Source organism: Chiloscyllium plagiosum, chromosome 13, assembly GCF_004010195.1.
Source record: "Chiloscyllium plagiosum isolate BGI_BamShark_2017 chromosome 13, ASM401019v2, whole genome shotgun sequence".
NCBI lineage: Eukaryota > Metazoa > Chordata > Chondrichthyes > Orectolobiformes > Hemiscylliidae > Chiloscyllium > Chiloscyllium plagiosum.
In genome coordinates, this window is record NC_057722.1 from 52,457,982 (window position 1) to 52,479,394 (window position 21,413).

The 21,413-nt window shown below is 40.1% G+C and overlaps 1 protein-coding gene across 8 annotated transcripts in view; it reads right to left on the reverse strand.

Moving 5' to 3' along the window:
* The window catches only part of lrch3 (leucine-rich repeats and calponin homology (CH) domain containing 3), a 188,148-nt gene that overhangs the window by 72,445 nt on the left and 94,290 nt on the right, over window positions 1-21,413 (reverse strand). For all 8 annotated transcript variants that reach the window (XM_043702401.1, XM_043702399.1, XM_043702400.1 and 5 more), the window contains exons 4-6: window positions 10,143-10,248; window positions 5,365-5,501; window positions 3,936-4,048 (exon numbers count right to left, since the gene is read on the reverse strand). In XM_043702401.1, the coding sequence (XP_043558336.1) occupies window positions 3,936-4,048; window positions 5,365-5,501; window positions 10,143-10,248 (356 nt within the window). The remainder of the gene's footprint in view (window positions 1-3,935; window positions 4,049-5,364; window positions 5,502-10,142; window positions 10,249-21,413) is intronic.

A 21,413-nucleotide genomic window follows, 5' to 3' on the forward strand; every position in this document is an offset into this window, starting at 1 on the left:
GCTGGTGAAATCGACATTGATTCCGTGTGGTTACAGGGTCTCAGAGGATGCTGAGGTATTCTTCGTCTAGTTGTCAGGTGGCTAGGATTTGGCGGTGGAGGCGGCCCAGGACTTGCATGTCCTTGGCAGAGTGGGAGGAGAGTTGAAGTGTTCGGCCACAGTGTGGTGGGGTCTTATGGGTGCATATATTCCAGAGATATTCTCAGAAATGTTCATCAAAGTCCCATTCAGCCAAGGACATGCAAGTCCTGGGCTGCCTCCACCGCCATATCCAAGCCACCCGACAGCTCATCTTCTGCCGTGGGACCCTCTAACCACACGGAATCAATGTCGATTTCTTCCTTCTCACCTATCCACTCCACCCTCCGACTTATCACCATCACCCTCCACCTTCATTCACTTATCACATTCCCAGTTACCTTGCCTCCAGCTCCACCCCTCCTCTCATTTATCTCTCAGCCCCCTTGCCTTCACCTCCCCACCCACCATATTCCCAATAAAGAGCTTGTGCTCGAATCATCGACTCTCCTGTTCCTCGGATGCTGCTTGACCGGCTATGCTTTTCAGTGACTCTATTCAAGTGCTCTGGCAACTTCAGGGATCTGTGAATAATTACCCCAAGATCCCACTGCTCCTCTAAGCTACCTAGGGTCTTAGAGGAGCATCTCATTTCTTCTTCTAAAGTACTGGACATCAGCCTGCAGTCACTCAGACGGCCTTCTTCCACTACCTTTTGTGTCCTATTGCTAAGCCAGTTTCTGATTTATCTCGTGAGGTTTCCCTCAATTCCACGTGCTTTAACCATCTCAATCCATCTCCCATGCGGGACCTTGTCAAAAGCTTTGCTAAAATTCATATAAACTACATCAGCTGAACTTCCCTCATCCACACACTTGATCACATTTTCAAAAAAATTTTAACAAACTTGTTAGGCATGACCTCTGACAAAACCATGTTGACTATCCCTAATTAACCGATGCCATTCCAAGTAGGTATGAAGGTGGTCCTTAAGAATTTTTTCCAATAGTTTCCTTACCACTGATGTGAAACTCACCAGTCTGTCATTTCCTTGTTCATCTCTACCACCCTTCTTAAAAGGTAGGACCACATTTAGCCATCCTCCAGTTCTCTGACACTTCCCCTGTGACCAGAGAGGAATTAACATTTCTGTCAGAGCCCCTGCAATTTCCTGCCTTGCCTCCCACAACAGCCTGGGATGCAATTAATCCAGCCAGGGGACTGGTCTGTTTTTAAGCACAACAAAGCCTCCAATATGTCCCCATTTCCTATGTAAAACCAGGCAATTTCCTCATGGTCCCTTTTGTTGAGTTCCATACCTACGTTGTCCTTTTCCAGCATGAAGACCGAAGTATTCATTCAACACCCTTCCAATATCTTGTGCTTCACTCACAGGTTGTCCCCCTTGGTTCCGAATGGGCCCTATTCCCTGTTTAACCTCTTCCTTTAATGTATTTGTAAAGGACCTTAGGATGCTCCCTAATCCTGTTTGCAAGTCCTTTTTCATGCCCCCTTTTTGGTCTTATAATTGCTTTCATAAGTTACCTCCTGTACTTCCTCCAGGGCCACAGCAGAATTCCTCCGTTTGGATCTGCTAAAAGCCCAACTCTTCTTCCTCTTCCAGTCCTGAATTGTCCTAGATATCCAAGGTTCTCTGAATTTACTGTTCTTACATTTCCCTGTAAAGGGTACTGTTAGAATGTAATCTCCCCAATTCCTTTGTGAAAACCCCCCATTGCTCCACTCTATTCTTACCCGCAAACAGCTGTTCCCGGCACTGAGGCCACATCCTGCTTTATTTTAATATTATTTGCCTTCCTCCAATCAAAGCCGTCTTTTGCAGGCCATCTTTTTCCTTGCTCAAAACAAATTTGAACTGTTTCATGTTGTGGTTGCTATTACTAAAATGTTTCCCCACTGACACATCAAACATTTGTACAGTTTCCTTCCCCAGGACCAAATACACCACTGTGCTGTCTTTTGTTGGGCTTTCTACATATTGATACAAAAAAAAATCTCCCTCGATACATTGCAAGAAATCAGCCCCCTCTAAGCCCTTAATATTATGACTATCCCAATTTATGTCAGGATAGTATAATTACCCGATTATGCGATACACCTCTGCAAACTGTCTATATATTTGTTCTTCTATTTCCCGCTGACCCTTTGAGGGCCTATAATACACTCCCAGTACAGTAGCTATCCCCTTAACATTCTTAACTTATAGAATCGTAGAATGTGCACAGTGTACAAACAGGCCATTCGGCCCAACAAGTCCACACTGACCTCCGAAGAGTATCCCACCCAGACCCGTTCCCCTACCCTATTACTCTACATTTATCACGACTAATGCACCCAACCTACACATCCCTGAACATTATGGGCAATTTACCAAGGCCAATTCACCTAACCTGTGATATCTTTGGCCTGTGGGATGAAATCAGAGCACCCAGAAGAAACCCATGCAGACATGGGGAGAATGTGCTAACTTCACAAACAGATGCCCGAGGCTGGAATTGAACCAGAGTTCCTGTCGCTGTGAGGCAGCAGTGCTAACCACTGCGCCACCATGCCACCCTACCCACAAAGTCTCATTTGAGTACCCTTCCAAGATATTATCTCTCCTTATTACAATAAGTGACTCCTTAATTAATAGTGCTGCACTACCACCCTTTTTACACCCTCCTTTGTCTTGCCTAAAGGTCCTATAGTCTGGAAAGCTAAGTTGCCAGTCCAGTCTTTCCCTCAACCAAGTTTCTGAGATGGCAATAATATCATTCTTTCACATGTCAATCCACACAATTCATTCATCAGTCATACCTAATACACTCCTAGCATTAAAGACCATCCAGCCTTGCCTTACTCTCTTGACACTCAACCGACTCACTGTGACTTGTGCCGTTGCTGTAGCACAATGCATCACTGTTTTAATTGATATTCTGTGGCCCTCTCCCATACCAAACTCGATTAAACTCCTCCCAACAATGCTAGCAAGTCCGCCTGCAAGGATGTTGGTCCAAATGTGGTTCAGGTACAGACTGTCCCGTTTGTACATGTCCTATCTTCCCCAAAATACTCCCAGAATTCCAGAAATCTAAAACCCTCACTCGTGCACCAACTCTTTAGCCACACATTCATTTGTTCTATTTTCCTATTTCTAAACTCGCTAGCTCATGGCACCATAGATTTCAATCAGTGAGGTTTCCATTGCCTAGCTCCCTGAATTCTTGATGCAAGACCTCATTCCTCACTTTGCCCATATCAGTGGGAACAAAACATATCACAACCTCTAACTCATCATCCTCCCCTTTCAATATGCAGCTGTTCAGTGACATCCTTGACCATGGCACCAGAGAGACAACTCACCATCCTGGAGTAACATCTTCTGCCACATAAATGCCTGTCTTCTCCCCTGACTAAAGAACCCCTTATTACCATTGCTTTTTGTTTCTCCCTTCCCCGCCTGTACAGTCAAGTGGCTTGTGGTGCCAGAATCCTGGCTGTGACTGCATTTCTCCAAGCATGACAAGCATGCTCATCAGCTTCCAAACTGGTATACAAATTAATGTGTGAGATTCCAGGCGACTCCTGCACTACCTGCCTTTTCTTTCTGGACTATCTGTTGGTCACCCATTCCCTTCTTTTTTCTAGTCACTTGAGCTGCAGTGTGACCATCTCTCTAAATGTGCTATCCATGTAACTCTCAGCCTCGCAGATGCACCACGGTGTCTCCAACTGCAGTTCAAGCTTCAAGTCCTAGAGCTCTAGCTTCTGCAGCTGGGTGCATGTCCTGCACATGTGGTCATTTAAGACACTGGATATATAAGATAGATGAACTGTGATTACCAAAGCAATTGAAACATTTTTTGTCAATACTAGATTTAACAAAGTTTACACTGGTCAATTTCATTACCAACCATGAACTGAATCCAACTGGTCTTGTTCTATCATATTCCGGCAGCTCTGGAACGCTTTTGCACGCTTCAATATTCAGGTATTTGAATATGTGGATTTTCCCCTTTATACAAATCTAAAAGAAAAACATCAATGTCACAACTTTAATCAGTGCATTGGATTAAATACTGAATTTCAGTAGAGATGCTAAGAACAACACAAATCCAAAGTAAATACAGCTTCACTCAAAAGGAATGAAAAACAAACCATTAACAATGATCTTAAAAACTGTTCAGAAAAGAGCATTTAAAACTCAAAGCAGCTGCAAAGAAAACTGAGAAAACAAACTACACATGTTGGAACCCCAAGAAGAAAAGAAAAAGGCTGCAAGTAATACATAGCAAGTTCATCAGAAATTATTAGAAAAGGGCAGATTATGATCATTTTGCTGTGTTTCCTTGACCAAAGGCCAAGAGATAGGCAGGCATTTTTGTAAGTCTGATAAAACAGACTCAAAGGACAGTAAAGAGACAACAAACATAATCAAGAACAATCAATCAATCAGTGAGAGGGCACTGTTAAATGACTTTCAAATTGCTAACTATAGTCAGATTAATAATTATCAGTGAAGGAAACCCGACAATTTTGTAGTGCTGTCTGTGGACCATATTGAGTGTGGGCATTTAAGCCCTTTTTTTAAGTTATCTGAACAATCTTTCATTGTGCTTTTGGTTGCACTTTGATGCTCCTGATCTTTGGGCATCTGGTGCGGAGGTATGTGGGCAAGTCAGAGAACCTTTTCATTGGTCTGGCCAATTTAAGAGCAAGGTTCAGGCAGCAAGCAGTGGAGGGTGTCATAACTGCCCCACTTCTGCAGCTAAGTTCTTGCCCGGGTATTGCTCGACAGGGATAATGTGGTGTTCACAAATACTCTTGATGCTTTTAGAAAAAGGTGGATGCTGCAGTGGGTGGAATGCCTTATCTCTCTTTGAACTCCATTTTGATTTAGCTTTCTTCCTCCCCTTTAGTGATCTGCATTGCCCTTCTCAGGGACTGCATATAATTTGATTAACTGGAGGACACAAATGGTTAGTGGTGGTTGATAACAGGTATAAGTACTGCAGGTAACTTGTTGGTGGGAAAAAGCCATTCGGTTGTGCATGGTGACACTGGCAGATATAATATCAAAGTAACAAGAAAAAAATCTAACAATTAACTGTCCAAAGCATCTCTGAACTGAAGGAAAAAACTTAAAGAAAACCAATCTGAATCCATAAAATACTAGCAAATATGTTGAAACTGCCAATGTGTCATAAAATAACAAAAGCTGTTCTCATTAATTTACCAACTTTGAGTGAAATATTGTTCATGATTTATAAATCAATTAGTGAAATGTTAAATCTGAAATATAAGATTAACAATAAAAACAAATCATTTTCATGGAGGTCATACCTGTGCAGGTGGAGATTGCAAGGGATTATTGTCGAGGATGATTGTTTGGAGATGCCGTAGGTTTCGGTAACAGACTGGAATTGTTGTCACTTTATTACAGGAGATGTCTAATCGCACGAGTGGTAAATCTGCAAGCTCTAACAAAGCAGTAAACCAAAATCATTGATTTATACAATAGATATGATGCTCTGTGAATGAAGTCTGCTGCAGGACAACATTACAATGTGACTACAACATTTGAAAATTTTATTGCAGTTAAGAATGGTAGAATGCAGTGTCAAATTCATCTTCGAAAAGCAAAGCTCTCTAAGATGTTTAAAAGTAAACATCTTATAACCCATATTCGACAAACATATCTCCTACTGACTTCAAAGGATGCTTTAGGGCTAAAATTTTCCCGGGTATACTGTTTACTCTTAAGAATAAATTAATTCAGCTCATTTAAAATAAATTAACTAAATTTAAAATTACTATTAACATTCTTGGTGTCTTTTTAACTTTGCTGAACTTCAATAACTGGAAAATGCAAATTTTTTTAGCTCAAATTGATTTCACAAACTCTGAAACACATTTTCTCTAACTAATAGGTCATTCCAATTGAACCAGCATAATATAATTTAAGGCATCTGCCTACAAAAAGGCTCAAGAAATGACAATGGTCTGTTGTGTATACTGAACCTGACATGCGTGCTATCTTTGATATGAAGTAGAGCAACATATCTCCTTAGCCAGATTTTACATCGACATTTTCTATTCATAGTTCATTATTTTCCAATTTTCCTAGTTATCTACTATAATATACAAAACTTAGCATAAATTCAAAAAAGGTCTTTGTTACAGTGGCCATAAGCATTTCCCCATTTGCCTATAAATTATAAATTATAAAATTATAACAAAAGACTCAGCAACTCAGACTTATATTTTCCAGTTATCATAGCAATTACTTTCTCATCCCACTCCATGACATGGTCCAACACATTTTTTCACAAACATTACTGACACAGAGATCACCCTCTTTCGTGCTATGCAGCAAACCATGATTCTCAACTACACAATATCCATGAGCCAATGTGCAATATAAACTCTGTATCTAATGGATGACAAACAACTGTATGTATTGTACGGACAATACAAATACAGTCAAATTATCAAAGTGCAACTTCTAGAAGCCATTACAAGCTCCTAAGCTCGAGATCTCATTCTCGCATCAGCCATCTTTGTCACACACTTTATTGCTACCTTCCAGGCTTAAAAGTAGGCTCTCTCCTGCTTCCAAGTTTGCTCATCATCTTTTGTTTTCCACATTTGGCACCACAATTCAAAATCAATTTATGTTAAAATTTTTCTAAGTTTAATGTACATAACTTGTATGTTATTATAAATAAATTATTTCACAGCTAGTTATCTCAGTGATTTTAACTTGTTAAATACCAAAATTTTGAACTTCTTGCAAGTTGGAGATATAATAATTAAGTCATTTGCCTTCTTGTCGTACTTAGGCATACTAACTATTATGTAGGATACATAGCAGTTCATGAGAAGAATATCATATAGGTAGCCATTCCTTCCCACCAGTTCATGCTGGTATAAAAACAAAAAGAGGTTGAAAATCTTGGATCTGGCAGCAAATATATACAGGAAAGCAGAGGCAATGTCAAAGTTGAATCGTATTGGATTCAAAACACAAAAAGTTTATTTTGCCACAGAAACTACTGAGTTTCCCCACAGCTTTGATTTTTATTTCAGATGGCCATAGATGCACTTTTGACTTTAGTGTCCAGCCTAATGTTTATGCTTCACACAGTCTCTTTCTACCTTTTTATATCTTGATCTACAATCACAACCCTTTAATAAATCTACATTATTCACTTCCACCAAGGCAAAATTTGAATTCAGTTAGTAAAATCTGAAAAAGAAATTTGTTCTCCGTGATAATGACGATGTCAACCAATATCGACTGTTGTAAAAAAGAATCTGGTGCAATAATCAATGTCCTTAATGGAATTAAATCCGAAAACCTTACCTCGTCTGTCCTGTGTGAGATGCCAGGTCTAAAGTAATGTGTAATAATCAAAAGAAATGACTTTTAACTGCCCTCTCAAGCAGCCTAGCAAGCCCAGTTCAAAGCAATTAGGGAAACAAACATTGACCATACAGCAACATACACATCATATGAAAGAATATAAAGGATAAAAAAAGTTACCCTGTGGTAGCCAATTCCACTTTCTTACCAACTGTTAGGGAAAGAGGTTTCTTCTGATTTCATTATTGGATTTCTTACTACAAAACAACCTCAATTATCCAAATGTTCATTATCCGAATTTTGGATTATCTGAACAAAATCTCACGTCCCGTAAAAATGCTATCCATTATCCAAACAATCCATGATCCAAACTCTCAGTTATCTGAGCAAAATACTCCCCACTCGTCTCATTCGGATAATCGAGGTTATTCTGTATCTTATACCGATATTGTCAAGTAATGCTATTCTAAGGAATTTTACCCACTGCATCCATTCTCCCAAAACCTATGATTCACAAGGGTTGACAACAATATGATTTATTCAGACAATTCCTCTCTCCATTATCAACTATTCTTCCATAGTTCATAAAATGGCTACAGCACAGAAGATGGTCTTTCAAACCATGTTATACATACTGATTGGCTCACTGCGGTAGCAATCCCTAAGCTTCTCCTTTGGCCTTGTTTATTTCAATTATTTTCATATGCTGATCAAATAACCTTTACAAAGCCCAATTATATCTACTCCAATATCTACTCCACACAGTACATTCCAAATCTTAATGATATACTATATAAAAATGTTTTTTCCTGGTTCACGTACATTTATGTTGAAGATAATGAGACTTGGTTGCACTTACTAATACAGGACAAACTTGTCTTCCCAACTGGGGTAAAGATAAGGTTGCCACAGTCCAAAAGGGCTTTGGGGCTAAGTGAAAAAATATTTTCATTTCAAAACATTTAATATCTCAATAATGGTTGCTAGACCATACTTACTTATCCTAATTTGTACTCATTCATCTGCCTTACTTCAAATGTAATGTGCTTTCAAATACAGTGCCTTAAGTTTTGTATTTTGATTATTCTTGTAACCTCTGATCTTATTTGCAGATTTGTTCTTAGATTGCTATCCTTTCCTGTCACTGTCTATCATCTCCGACATTAATTACTTCCTCTATTGCTCTTTTCTGCACTCTTTGATTCACCATCACTTCCCAAATTTGGGTCCTTGGCCCCACTATTTAGTTTAAAGCCTACTTCTCAAGCGATGTGGATTGCAAGATCCCCAGTCCCATTATGGTTCAGGTTCTGCTTTCCATAAAATTGGTGTCAGTGCCCATAAACAAATACTCATTCTCCTCTACAGTCTTTCATCCATGCATTCATCTCTCTAACTTTGTTATTGTTGTGTGCAGCTTCAATATTGCATCGCATACATTCAGTGGCTGAGCTCCAAGCTGTTGTCAATGCATTCAAGGAAACATGAGAGAATGGAACTGCAGTTGAACACTTGAATGATAAAGGTCCTCTACCAGTATGTTCCTGCTACATACTGGTCCCAATCATCCAGCTCCACTGTGAGCTGCTGGATAATGCAGGTTAATTCCTATACATTGAAGGTATTGGGGCAACAAGCACCAATAAAATTCAACATTTCCCCCAGTGTACTAGCACAGTTTTCATCCATTTGAGGGACAGTGTGTTTGATGACAAAGAGCTCAAACCAGATACCAATCTCATGGTCTACAGAGGAACAGCGTTACTCACTCTTCTGCATCAGAGATAAGGACAATGTACAGTAAACACTATAAATCGCTGGAGAAATATCATCAGTGACTTCTCTGCAAAATCATAAAAATCCACCAACAGGATAGGTACTAAAATATCAATGTCCCCACTCAGGACAACATTGCCTGTATCAAGACTCTGGTTACCATCAGTCAGTTTTGGCTGCATACTGAACACAAGAGTAACAGAACAAGCTCTCTACAAGCTTTTTCATGGCAAATGGTTATCAGCAGATGGGAAAACACTTTGAGGACGGCTTCAACGCCTCCCCGGAAAAAATTCAAAGTCCCCATTAATGTATGGGAATCTCTTGCTCAAGACTGCTCACTGAAGATGTTACCTAGTATGGTGACAAAACATGTGAAAATGAACCTTCTAGCTCAGCGAATAAACCTACTTCCAGAACCTCAACCTGAGCTACAAATCTTCTCAAAGCTCACCAAGACTACTCAATTTGAAGAAGAAGCATCCTCCACAAAGCCACTCATTTCAAGTATCTCCAATAAGTTCAAATGGAGGTCCAACACAAACAGTGGAAGGATCATGCAAAAATCTGAGCATCATATCTTCACACGTCCCACTTCACCTCTCGGATTCAGCTATTTTGGCCATTCGTGAATCGATTGAAGCTGGACAAGGTCTGAGAATGAGAACTGAGTGGTCTTAGTGACAACCCCCACCCTCACCCTGCACCATGGCCAGTTACAGTTGCTCTCATGCCAAGTTCATTGCCTTCAGAATAACCAAGAATTGGATTATGGGTAATTTTAATCTACTAACCTCAGTATGATATCACATATACACATCTGTCAATTCAGCCATTAGGGAAGCACTTTACAAATCTTTTTTTAAAAATTGCAATGTTTTAAGTTAATTTGGCATCCAAGCATCAAAATGCTTTGTGTTTCCCACTAAAGGAAAAACAAAAAGGTGCATATCTTACTAAAATGTGCAAAAACACTAACCTTCTGGTAGCGTTACCAAGTGATTCCTCCTTAAATTCAGGTCCCTTAAAATCTCCAGGTTTCCAATCTGAGATGGTAATGTCTGTATCTCATTACAGCTGACATCCTATGGAAATTTAAAATAACAAAGAGAACAGCTGAAATGATTTAGTCTTCCAGATTCAAGATCAACTCCTATATTCTCACGACACCACCACGACATGGGGCCAAAGGTTCATAAAGAACCTATCTATTCCTTATTCTAGCTCACTTTTGCTATAAAGGGACACAGCATTGTTCAAGTTTGGGAGTATGCCTTTAACTTAGCTAAAATGAAGGAATGGGAGGGGCAGTCTCAGAATACGTCTATTAAGAATGAAGTACAAGAAATTCACACCTGCTAGCGAAGACCTTGGCAGCTGTGTTGACAGTGAATACACAGTTAGTCTCCATATCCCAGGGAAACTTGAGGAAGGTAAAGTTCTGTAAAAAGTTAAACTTTAAACTGTCTACTTAGTTTCAAGATAAGACAAGGTTGGGGGTCTACATGCTTTCTGATCAACCTGTTAGAGAAGTTATTACACACATCTGAAGCAGGTGGGACTTGAACCCAGGAATCATTGCTCAGAGATAGGGGCACTTCCAGTGTCTCACAACAGCCCAAGCAGGAGTCTTGATATTTTTAATCACTATGTTCAGAGATATTTTTTGCCTCTGGAGCAGGTGGGCTCCTGGCTCAGAGGTTGGGAGACTACCACTGTGCACCAAGAGCCCTTCAAGCTGTGAGTCTAATTTTTTTTATTAGCCTATTTTTCTAATCAACCTATTCAAAGATGGAGCAAGTGAGACTTGAACACAGGCCTTCGGGTCAGGGGTAGGGACACTACCACTGCACCACTAGAGCATCCGAAGCTAGCAGTTTAAAGGACAGCTGATCATTATTTATGCCTGGATCCAAAGTTCAGGTGATTCACACTGTCATGGACATGGGGCTGTGAGAAGGAAAGAGTACACAGTTAAGTCAGTGCAGGTTCAGATTAAAACTTTCCTCGAAATATCATTGATAATGATCTTTACAAGTTCAGTCGGCAAGAGTCTTACAGAAAAGTGACAAAGAGCCTGCGATAGAGAGATAGCAAATTTCTGTTGTGTCCCCATCCAAAATGAGGACACAGCTTGCATTTGGTTTTTTAGAGACCAAATCTCTTCAAAGAGAGACAAAGTGACCAAATCAAGGGTTTGAACAGAGCTGGACAATTTTCCAAGATTTGGCTAGAGAGAAGTACCTTCAGGATAACCCACATTGTGAGAATTAGAAGTTATCTGGTTAAAAAATGGGAATACTTTAAGATTCATTTCTGAAGAATGAAGCATCTCCAAAAATCTGAAATCCCTGTTCTCTACTGCAAGAATGCAGACATTAGGTTTTACAGAACAAACACCATAATTTTTACTATACAGAAGTCAACCAAAGCAAACACTAAATTCACTGTACTCTTAAAACAAAATCTACTGCAGCTCAACATGAATTTTTAACAGGCAATTTGTAGTTGTTTATAAACTATAAATGCCAATTTAAATGTCGATACAATGAAGACAGGTCTTAAGAACAGGCTTGACAGCACACTAAGTTGATCATAAAGTCGTTCAAAACTCTATGTTTCATGAAAAATTTAAGCTTCTCCTCTTCTAGGATTTAGCCTAATCCACAAGTGACATCAATGCAAACCCACTACAAGTTCCAGGGGCACATTTTTCATCAAGAACGGTACATGTGTTTGCAGAATTTACTCAAGTTTGTTGGTCACAGTCTAAATGATAATCTAAGATTATCTTTGAAGTAACAGAACAACTGCAACTACATACTTGCTCGAACTCTGGGTTGAGGCGTTCTGTGCTTCAGCCTACCTCTACTACACCATCAGGATCATTATCTGAGCTTTGATGGTTCTGGATCCTTCTTACATGACTTCAACTTTGTTTGGTTCCATTTCAGTTTTAGTTTCCTTAGCAACTGGGAGGATCAGTTTCCTTTCTCAACTTGTCTTTTTGATTTATCTTTTTAATTAGTGCCTGGCTCAAAAAAACAAGCTTTGTAATACAACATAATACATCCTGATAATGTTGCATTTATCATTGTTAACCCACCTACCCTGCACATCCCTGGACACTATGGGGCAACTTAGCATGACCAGTCATCTAAACTGCACATCTTTGGACTACGGGAGGAAACTGAAGCACCCGGATGAAACCCATGCAGATGTGGAGAATGCGCAACTCCACAAAGTCACCCGAAGGTGGAATCAGGTCCCTGGCGCTGTGAGGCAGCAGTGCTAACCATGACAGTCAGTCTGGGTTACATAGGGGTGGCTAGCTCCTGAGATCACTGTGACCTGGTTCAAACATGGATAAAATGGCTAAACTCCAGAAGTGAGGGAAGAATAACAGTCCTTGACATCAACATATTTGAGTGAATATCTAATCAAGAGACACGAGCAAAACTAGAATCATTAGAAATCTAGGAAGAAATTCTCTCCTCGTTGGAGTCATACCTAGCAGAAAAGAAGATGGCATGGCTATTGAATGTTCAGTCATCTCAGCTATAGGACATCACTGCAAGTGTTCCTCAGAGAGTAGTGTCTTCAGCTCAAACATTTGCACTGCATCATCAAATACCTTCCCTCCACCATAAGGCCAAAAGTGGGGACGTACACTGATGATTACACAATGTTCAGCATCATTCACAATTCTTCAGATTCTGAAGCAGTCCATGTCTATATGCAGAAATATCTGGACAATATCCAGTTTAGGGTTGATACAAAGCAAGTAACATTCATGCCACAGACATCACACACAATGATCATCTCTCGTAACAGAATTCAGACAGCACCTATTGATGTTTAATGGCATTAACATCAATAAATTTTCACTATCAACATTCTTGGGTCTTATCATTGACCAGAAACTAAACTGGACAAGCCATATAAAGACTGTGGTTCCAAGAGCAGAGCAGATCAGAGGCCAGGAATTCTGCAGTGTGGCCAAGGTAGGACTAATAAATTAAACTGCATTTATTTCAATACAAGGGGCCTAACAGGGAAGGCAGATGAACTCAGGGCATGGTTAGGAACATGGGACTGGGATATCATAGCAATTACAGAAACATGGCTCAGGGATGGGCAGAGCTGGCAGCTGAATGTTCCAGGATACAAATGCTACAGGAAGGATAGAAAGGGAGGCAAAAGAGAAGGGAGAGTGGCATTTTTGATAAGGGATAGCATTACAGCTGTGCAAAGGGAGGATATTCCTGGAAATACATCCAGGGAAGTTATTTGGGTGGAACTGAGAAATAAGAAAGGGATGATTACCTTATTGGGATTATATTATAGACCCCCCCAATGGTCAGAGGGAAATTGAGAAACAAACTTGTAAGGATATCTCAGCTATCTGTAAGAATAATAGAGTGGTTATGGTAAGGGATTTTAACTTTCCAAACATCAACTGGGACTGCCATAGTGTTAAAGGTTTCGATGGAGAGGAATTTCTTAAGTTTGTACAAGACAATTTTCTGATTCAGTATGTGGATGTACCTACTAGAGAAGGTGCAAAACTTGACCTATGCTTGGGAAATAAGGAAGGGCAGGTGAGTGAGGTGTCAGTGGGGGAGCACTTTGGGGACAGTAACCATAATTCTATTAGTTTTAAAATCGTGATGGAAAAGGATAGACCAGATCTAAAAGTTGAAGTTCTAAATTGGAGAAAGGCCAATTTTGACGGTATTAGGCAAGAATTTCAAAAGCTGATTGGAGGCAGATGTTCGCAGGTAAAGGGACGGCTGGAAAATGGGAAGCCTTCAGAAATGAGATAACAAGAATCCAGAGAAAGTATATCCCTGTCAGGGTGAAAGGGAAGGCTGGTAACTATAGGGAATGCTGGATGACTAAAGAAATTGAGGGTTTGATTAAGAAAAAGGAAGCATATGTCAGGTACAGACAGGATAGATCGAGTGAATCCTTAGAAGAGTATAAAGAAAGTAGGAGTATACTTAAGAGGGAAATCAGGAGGGCAAAACGGGGACATGAGATAGCTTTGGCAAATAGAATTAAGGAGAATTCAAAGGGGTTTTACAAATATATTAAGGACAAAAGGGTAACTAGGGAGAGAATAGGGCCCCTCAAAGATCAGCAAAGCTACTTTTGTGTGGAGCCACAGAAAATGGGGGAGATATTAAATGAATACTTTGCATCAGTATTTACTGTGGAAAAGGATATGGAAGATGTAGACTGTAGGGAAATAGATGGTGACATCTTGCAAAATGTCCAGATTACGGAGGAGAAAGTGCTGGATGTCTTGAAATGGTTAAAAGGTGGATAAATCCCCAGGACCTGATCAGGTGTACCCGAGAACTCTGTGGGAAGCGAGCAAAGTGATTGCTGGGCCTCTTGCTGAGATAATTGGATCAATGACAGTCACAGGTGAGGTGCCGGAAGACTGGAGATTGGCAAACATGGTGCCACTGTTTAAGAAGGGTGGTAAGGACAAGCCAGGGAACTATAGACCAGTGAGCCTGACCTCGGTGGTGGGCAAGTTGTTGGAGGGAATCCGGAGGGTGTACATGTATTTGGAAAGGCAAGGACTGATTTGGGATACTCAACATGGTTTTGTGCGTGGGAAATCATGTCTCACAAAGTTGATTGAGTTTTTTGATGAAGTAACAAAGAAGATTGATGAGGGCAGAGCAGTAGATGTGATCTACATGGACTTCAGTAAGGCGTTCGACAAGGTTCCCCATGGGAGACTGATTAGCAAGGTCAGATCTCATGGAATACAGGGAGAACTAGCCAATTGGATACAGAACTAGCTCAAAGGTAGAAGGCAGAGGGTGGTGGTGGAGGGTTGTTTTTCAGACTGGAGGCCTGTGACCAGTGGAGTGCCACAAGGATCGGTGCTGGGCCCTCTATTTTTTGTCGTTTACATAAATGATTTGGATGCGAGCATAAGAAGTACAGTTAGTAAGTTTACAGGTCATACCAAAATTGGAGGTGTAGTGGACAGCGAAGAGGGTTACTTCAGATTACAACAGGATCTTGACCAGATGGGCCAATGGGCTGAGAAGTGGCAGGTGGAGTTTAATTCAGATAAATGTGAGGTGCTGCATTTTGGGAAAGCAAATCTTAGCAGGACTTATACACCTAATGGTAAGGTGCAAGGGAGTGTTGCTGAACAAAAAGACCTTGGAGTGCAGGTTCCTAGCTCCTTGAAAGTGGAGTCGCAGGTAGATAGGATTCTGAAGGCGGCGTTTGGTATGCTTTCCTTTATTGATCAGAGTAGTGAGAACAGGAGTTGGGAGGTCATGTTGCGGCTGTACAGGACATTGGTTAGGCCACTGTTGGAATATTGCGTGCAATTCTGGTCTCCTTCCTATTGGAAAGATGTTGTGAAACCTGAAAGGGTTCAGAAAAGATTTACAAGGATGTTGCTAGGGTTGGAGGATCTGAGCTACAGGGAGAGGCTGAACAGGCTGGGGCTGTTTTCCCTGGAGCGTCGGAGGCTGAGGGGTGACCTTATAGAGGTTTACAAAATTATGAGGGGCATGTATAGGATAAATAGGCAAAGTCTTTTCTCTGGGGTTGGGGTGTCCAGAACTAGAGGGCATAGGTTTAGGGTGAGAGGGAAAAGATATAAAAGAGACCTAAGGGCAACATTTTCATTCCGAGGGTGGTATGTGTATGGAATGAGCTGCCAGAGGATGTGGTGGAGGCTGGCAGAATTGCAACATTTAAGAGGCATTTGGATGGGTATATGAATAGGAAGAGTTTGGAGGGATATGGGCCGGGTGCTGGCAGGTGGGACTAGATTGGGTTGGGATATCTGGTCGGCATGGACGGGTTGGACTGAAGGGTCTGTTTCCATGCTGTACATCTCTGGGACTCTATGACTGACAAGGCACAAATTAGCATTGTGATCAAATGCTTCCCACTTGGAGATAGAGAGAACTGCAGATGCTGGAGAGCAGAGTGGAGCTGGAAAATGTACAGTAGGTCAAACAGCAGAGAGGGAGAGGAGTCGGCCTTTCGGGTCAGAACCTTTCATCAGGACTTCCCACTTGCCTGGGAAAGTGTAGCTCCACAATAACACTTGAGAAGCCTGATGCCAGAGGGCAAATCAATCTGCTTGATTGGCATTACACACAAACATTCACTCTCTCCACCACCAGGAGTAGCAAAGTACACCATCTACAAATACACTGTAGAATTTCACCAAGGCTCATCATTCAGCACCTTCCAAACTACAATCACCACCATCTATAAGAACAAGGACAGCAGGTACATAGAAACACAAGATTAAAAGTCTTCTCTTCTCTGCCCTTCTGAAGCATCTTTGTTTTAACTCCAGTGTGAAATTCAAGTACAGCTGGAAGATTTCTTATGGTGTTTCCTGAGCAAGCTGCATCTGCCAGAGATGACTGCACGGCTAGTGACCTCTCGTGTATGCCAGATTTACAATCATCTTTACATTGCACACTGGTTTTTTTTGCCTTCAAAAACCATTCTTCGGCAAACAAAATAAATCTGCTTTGTTCCTTTATCTGGTTTCGGAGTGTGTTTTGAGAGGTAAATATTAAGCTTTCATATTAGAAATTGTGAGATAACTAGTTGTACAGCTTTGTTGAAAATGTTTTGCTTTGTAATAAATTAACAATTCCATGTTTATTAGAATTCTGGTTGATGGATATTTTAATTCTACATTAAAAAAATCAGCATAGGATCAGCCATTTTTATGAGTGAATAAAACATTTACATTCATATTGAAAGATCAGTACACTCCTCCATTTCAGGCATAGCACTTCATAAATCAATGTTGACTCAGAAAATCACAACAAAAATAGACAAAGTACTTGTTTATGTATCACTAATAAGAAGTTCTAGCAATTTCCCTGGTACTGATGTTGGGCTAATGGTTTCCAGTTTTTCTTTTTTCCCCTTCTATAGCTAACAGTAGGATCCATGAGGTCCTACCTCATAATCACGACTTTTAAGGCTCTCTGACATAGACAAATAATATCTGGATCTTTCTGGCAGCTTTTAGTCCCAGTTGTTTCCCTAGGGCTACTTCTCTGCTGAAATACAGCTATCTGTGACATGGGATGATGCATAACAGTAAACCAACAATAACGTAAACAGGTAAAATGAGGAAACAGACCCTAGGAAAATTCAGTCAAACAAAATAATGATAAACGGGGGAATGTCATCTGAAGACTACTGACACTAATTTCTTCAAACTCTACATTCTTATAAGATACAGTGCTCTACCCTATTTCTGAAATGTTTACCAGTTTAGACACAGTCAAGATGTGTTTTCCGAGGAAAAACCAAGGCAAACAAACGCTGAACTCCCCAGATAAGAAATGAGATGGAAACTATAGTAAAGAAAAAAGTGTACTTATAACAGATGTCAGGTAGAAAATAACAATTGAGAATCAAGCTGAATATACAAGGCTCAAGAGGGTGGAACAAGAGCAACTAAGAGAAACAAAAGGCATGAAAAAAGACTTGCAGATACCATGAAAGGGAATCACAAAGTTTCTTCATGGGCATATAAATACCAAAAGACTGGTAAAAGAAACAGATAAAGGTTTATCAGGGAGTCAAAAGGGGAATTATACCTGGAAGCAGAGCGCATGGTTCAGATATGAAACAAATATTTTACATCGGTCTTTTACCAGGGAAGGAGCTGTTACTAAGCCGTAATGAATGACGATAAAATTCAGTTGCTAGAAGGGTTTAAAACAAATAAGGAGGATTATTGGATAAATTCCAGTGCATAAAGTTGACCAGACACTGGGACCAGATGAAATGTTTTTAAGAGTACTCAAGGAAGTCAGAACAAAAATTGCAGGGGTTGTGGGCACTCTTCAGTTTTCCTTAGACTCAGAAATAGTGCTACTAGCCCAGAGAACTGCAAACACTACACCCTTGTTCAAATGAAGATGGAAGGTTAAAATTTTAAAATTCTTAAAGCTTTGATAGTGGGGAGACTTTTGACACAATAATCACATGGATGAATATGAATAAACTAAGGACAGCCAGCATGGATTTCTTAAAGAAAACCATGTTTAATGAACTTTAATTTTTTGGACAATGTAAGAGAGACAGTTTACTTGGTACGTGAACTTTCGGAAGGCATCTGATACAGAAGCACATCACAGACCTGTGAGTAGAGTGAGACCTCATGAAATTTAAAAAAAAAGTTATAATGCTGATGCAAAATTGGCAGAGATAGAGCATACAGACTGAAGTGGATGATGTATTGGGCTCAGGAAATATTTATGGTTCTTTAGGGCTCAGTGTTGGCATCCTTGCCTTTCCTGATACATTTTAATAATCTAGAACTAGGTGTGAAGGAATCAAAATTTGCAGATGATACATGGTAGCACTGTAAGTTGTGAGGAAGATCATGCAGAACTCCAAAAGAGCACAGACAAGTTGGCACAGTAGGCACATACATGGTAGATGTAATTCAAAGTAGAGAAGAGTGAGATGAAGCATTTTGACCAACGTGTTTGCATGTATGTAGGTCGTATGTCACAGAGGCTGCCTGATCAGATCAGGCAGCATGTCTGGCTGGTGCTCGCAAATGAAAAAGTACTGACTGTATCCAATCAGACTCCTCTTGCAAAACTCTAAACACAGTGTCCAACATTAGATGAGATTCTGCAGTAGGATTATTCAGCAAATGTTTCCTGGAGGGTACGGAGAATAATGCTGACAACCAAATGTAAGATTGTCAGGTGGATTTGCCATGCAGCATACATTCTTCTACTCAAAACTATATGCATTAATACACAGGGTCTTGTTCTTTGCAGGCAGAACGCACATATGTACAAACTGCAACAAAATTTCTATTGAACAAAATAGATGACAGCATTTCTTTGATTCATTCTTCAGGGCAACGTCTTGACCAATCAGAAGCAAACTGCCTGGTTTGAAAATTAAATGAAGTTTGGCAATTACCAGTCACAGTCTTACTGGGGCATTCTTTGTGGCAACATTGAGTACAGGAGCTGGGATGTCTGGCTTTGGCTATGCAGAACATTAGTGAGGCCACTTTTAAAATACTTCATACAATTCTGGTCACTCTTCTACAGGAAGTATGTCGTTAAACCTGAGAGGGTGCAGAAAAGATGTAAAAGTATATTGCCATGGTTGGAGGGTTTGAGTTACAGGAAGAGGCCGGGGCATTTTTACCCGGAGCATGGGAGACGGAGGGGTGACCTTACTGAGGTTTACAAAAACATGTGGGGCATAGACAATGTTAATATCCAAGGTCTTTTTCTGAGGATGAGAAAGTTCAAAACTAGAGGGCATAGGTTGAAGGTGAGAGGGGAAAGAGTTAAAAAGGACTGGAGGGGTAGGTTTTTCATACAGAGGGTGGTGTGTGTATGGTACATCTACCACATGAAGCGGAGGAGGTGGGTACAATTTTAACATTTAAAAGGCACCTGGATGGGACTATGAATAGGAAGAGTTGAGAGGGACATGGGCCAAGTGCTAGCAAATGGGATTAGGTCAGATTGGGATGTCTGATGGACGTGGACGAATGGGAGTGAGGGTCTGTTTCCATGCTGTGTGACACTATAACTCTTCTTCACCAAACAATTTTTTAAAAATTGAAGACAACTTTAAATTCCATTAACCCTGTGCCCATTTTATCAGTCTTTTCTCAAAATGTATTAAAATTTCCAATTTGCCTATCCAATTTTAATGTAACTTTGTTAAGTTCAGGCAACATAGCATTTTGTGATGCTTGTAGTGGTCCTTGTTTTTTCTATGTCGGACTTACGAATGTTAGTACTGATTAGCAAAATCCATTTGGGGTGAAATTTCAAAGACCCAGCATACAGACATTTCCAGTTCTTGCTATTTTACATTGTTCTTCACTGTGCTTTGACTTCTGCACAAAACGACTTGCGATTGGACTCCAGAACAGAAGCCATTCACAATCTCGGGACTGCCTGTACTGTGATGCAAAGTATGAGACTTATCTACTTTTTAAATAGTTTATTTTAGAGCTTGTATTTGAGTTTGTAGCGTGTGTTTTGGTCTGTGTCTCTGAATGGGTTTAGTGATTATCCCATAACTATGGGTACTTTTTAAAAAAAAGTCAGAGATGCCTAATGGGAATTTAAGAGTAGCAGACTTTTTACAAGCAGAGTACACAGTTGTGTATTAAATTTTTGCTTTAGTAGGCAAGAGATTGTTTTTTTTTTGATTGGGGAAACATCCATAGCTTAGGAAAAACTGTCAGGTTTCAGTTTGATAAGTCTTGTCTGAAGCTGAATATCCAAAGCAGTTGCTCTCGAGAAAGGGAGATAGTTTAGAAATGTTAATAAATAAGTTAACTCTGTGCAAGTCTTCTTTTATACAATGAACAGTTCATTAAAACCATGAAGCAGATGTGACACTGAGAAAGGATCAGTCTAAGAAAATCAAGAGGCTATCAGGTTCTCCAATCCAGGAATTGAAGCCATTGCTAAATCAAATGTTGCGTGTGATAGAGAAGGGAATTCTCTCTAGTGTTCAAGTCCTGTAATGAGACACTGTAGGGATTAAAGAAATTATATTTTACTGCGTGCTTTGAAATCTTTCAACATGTTATTGTAAATTATTTTATTTACGTTATTTTATCTTCACTTCTTTTGCATAATAGACTTATTTTATTGTTAAAACCAGGATTGTAGCATTGCATATTTGTGTTTCACTGAAAGACCTCATTAAAAAGGGAAAAAACACCTATCAAGCCAGATTTCAGTCTGGGATCAGACTTGTCCAGTAATAACATTACATTTTCTACAGCATACTTATGATAAAGTTGTGCAAGCCTGGAATTTTGAGAAGTGCTACATTTGATTTGTAAGGCATCATGATACATAGTTACATGACCTACAAAAATAAAACAGTTTGCACCCTAAATAATGATCTACAACAGGCTTTGGGTTGAATACACTTTATTCCGTGACGTGGGAGTTAGATAACATTGTCGAAATGCTATAAAACAGACAATTGAAATACTGAATGGCATCCATTAACACACTTTCATGCCCAAGAGGTCCAATCAGCATGTGTTTAAATAGTTCTTGCGGTCTGCATTCACAGTGAAAGATTACATCTGTTTAGTTCCAAACCTGCCTCATGATGGACTGCACTTATCATACGATAACTTCTTCCTTAAATAAATGGGATGTTCTATCACACAATGAGAGTCCAAAACACATGCAAAAATAGGGACTCA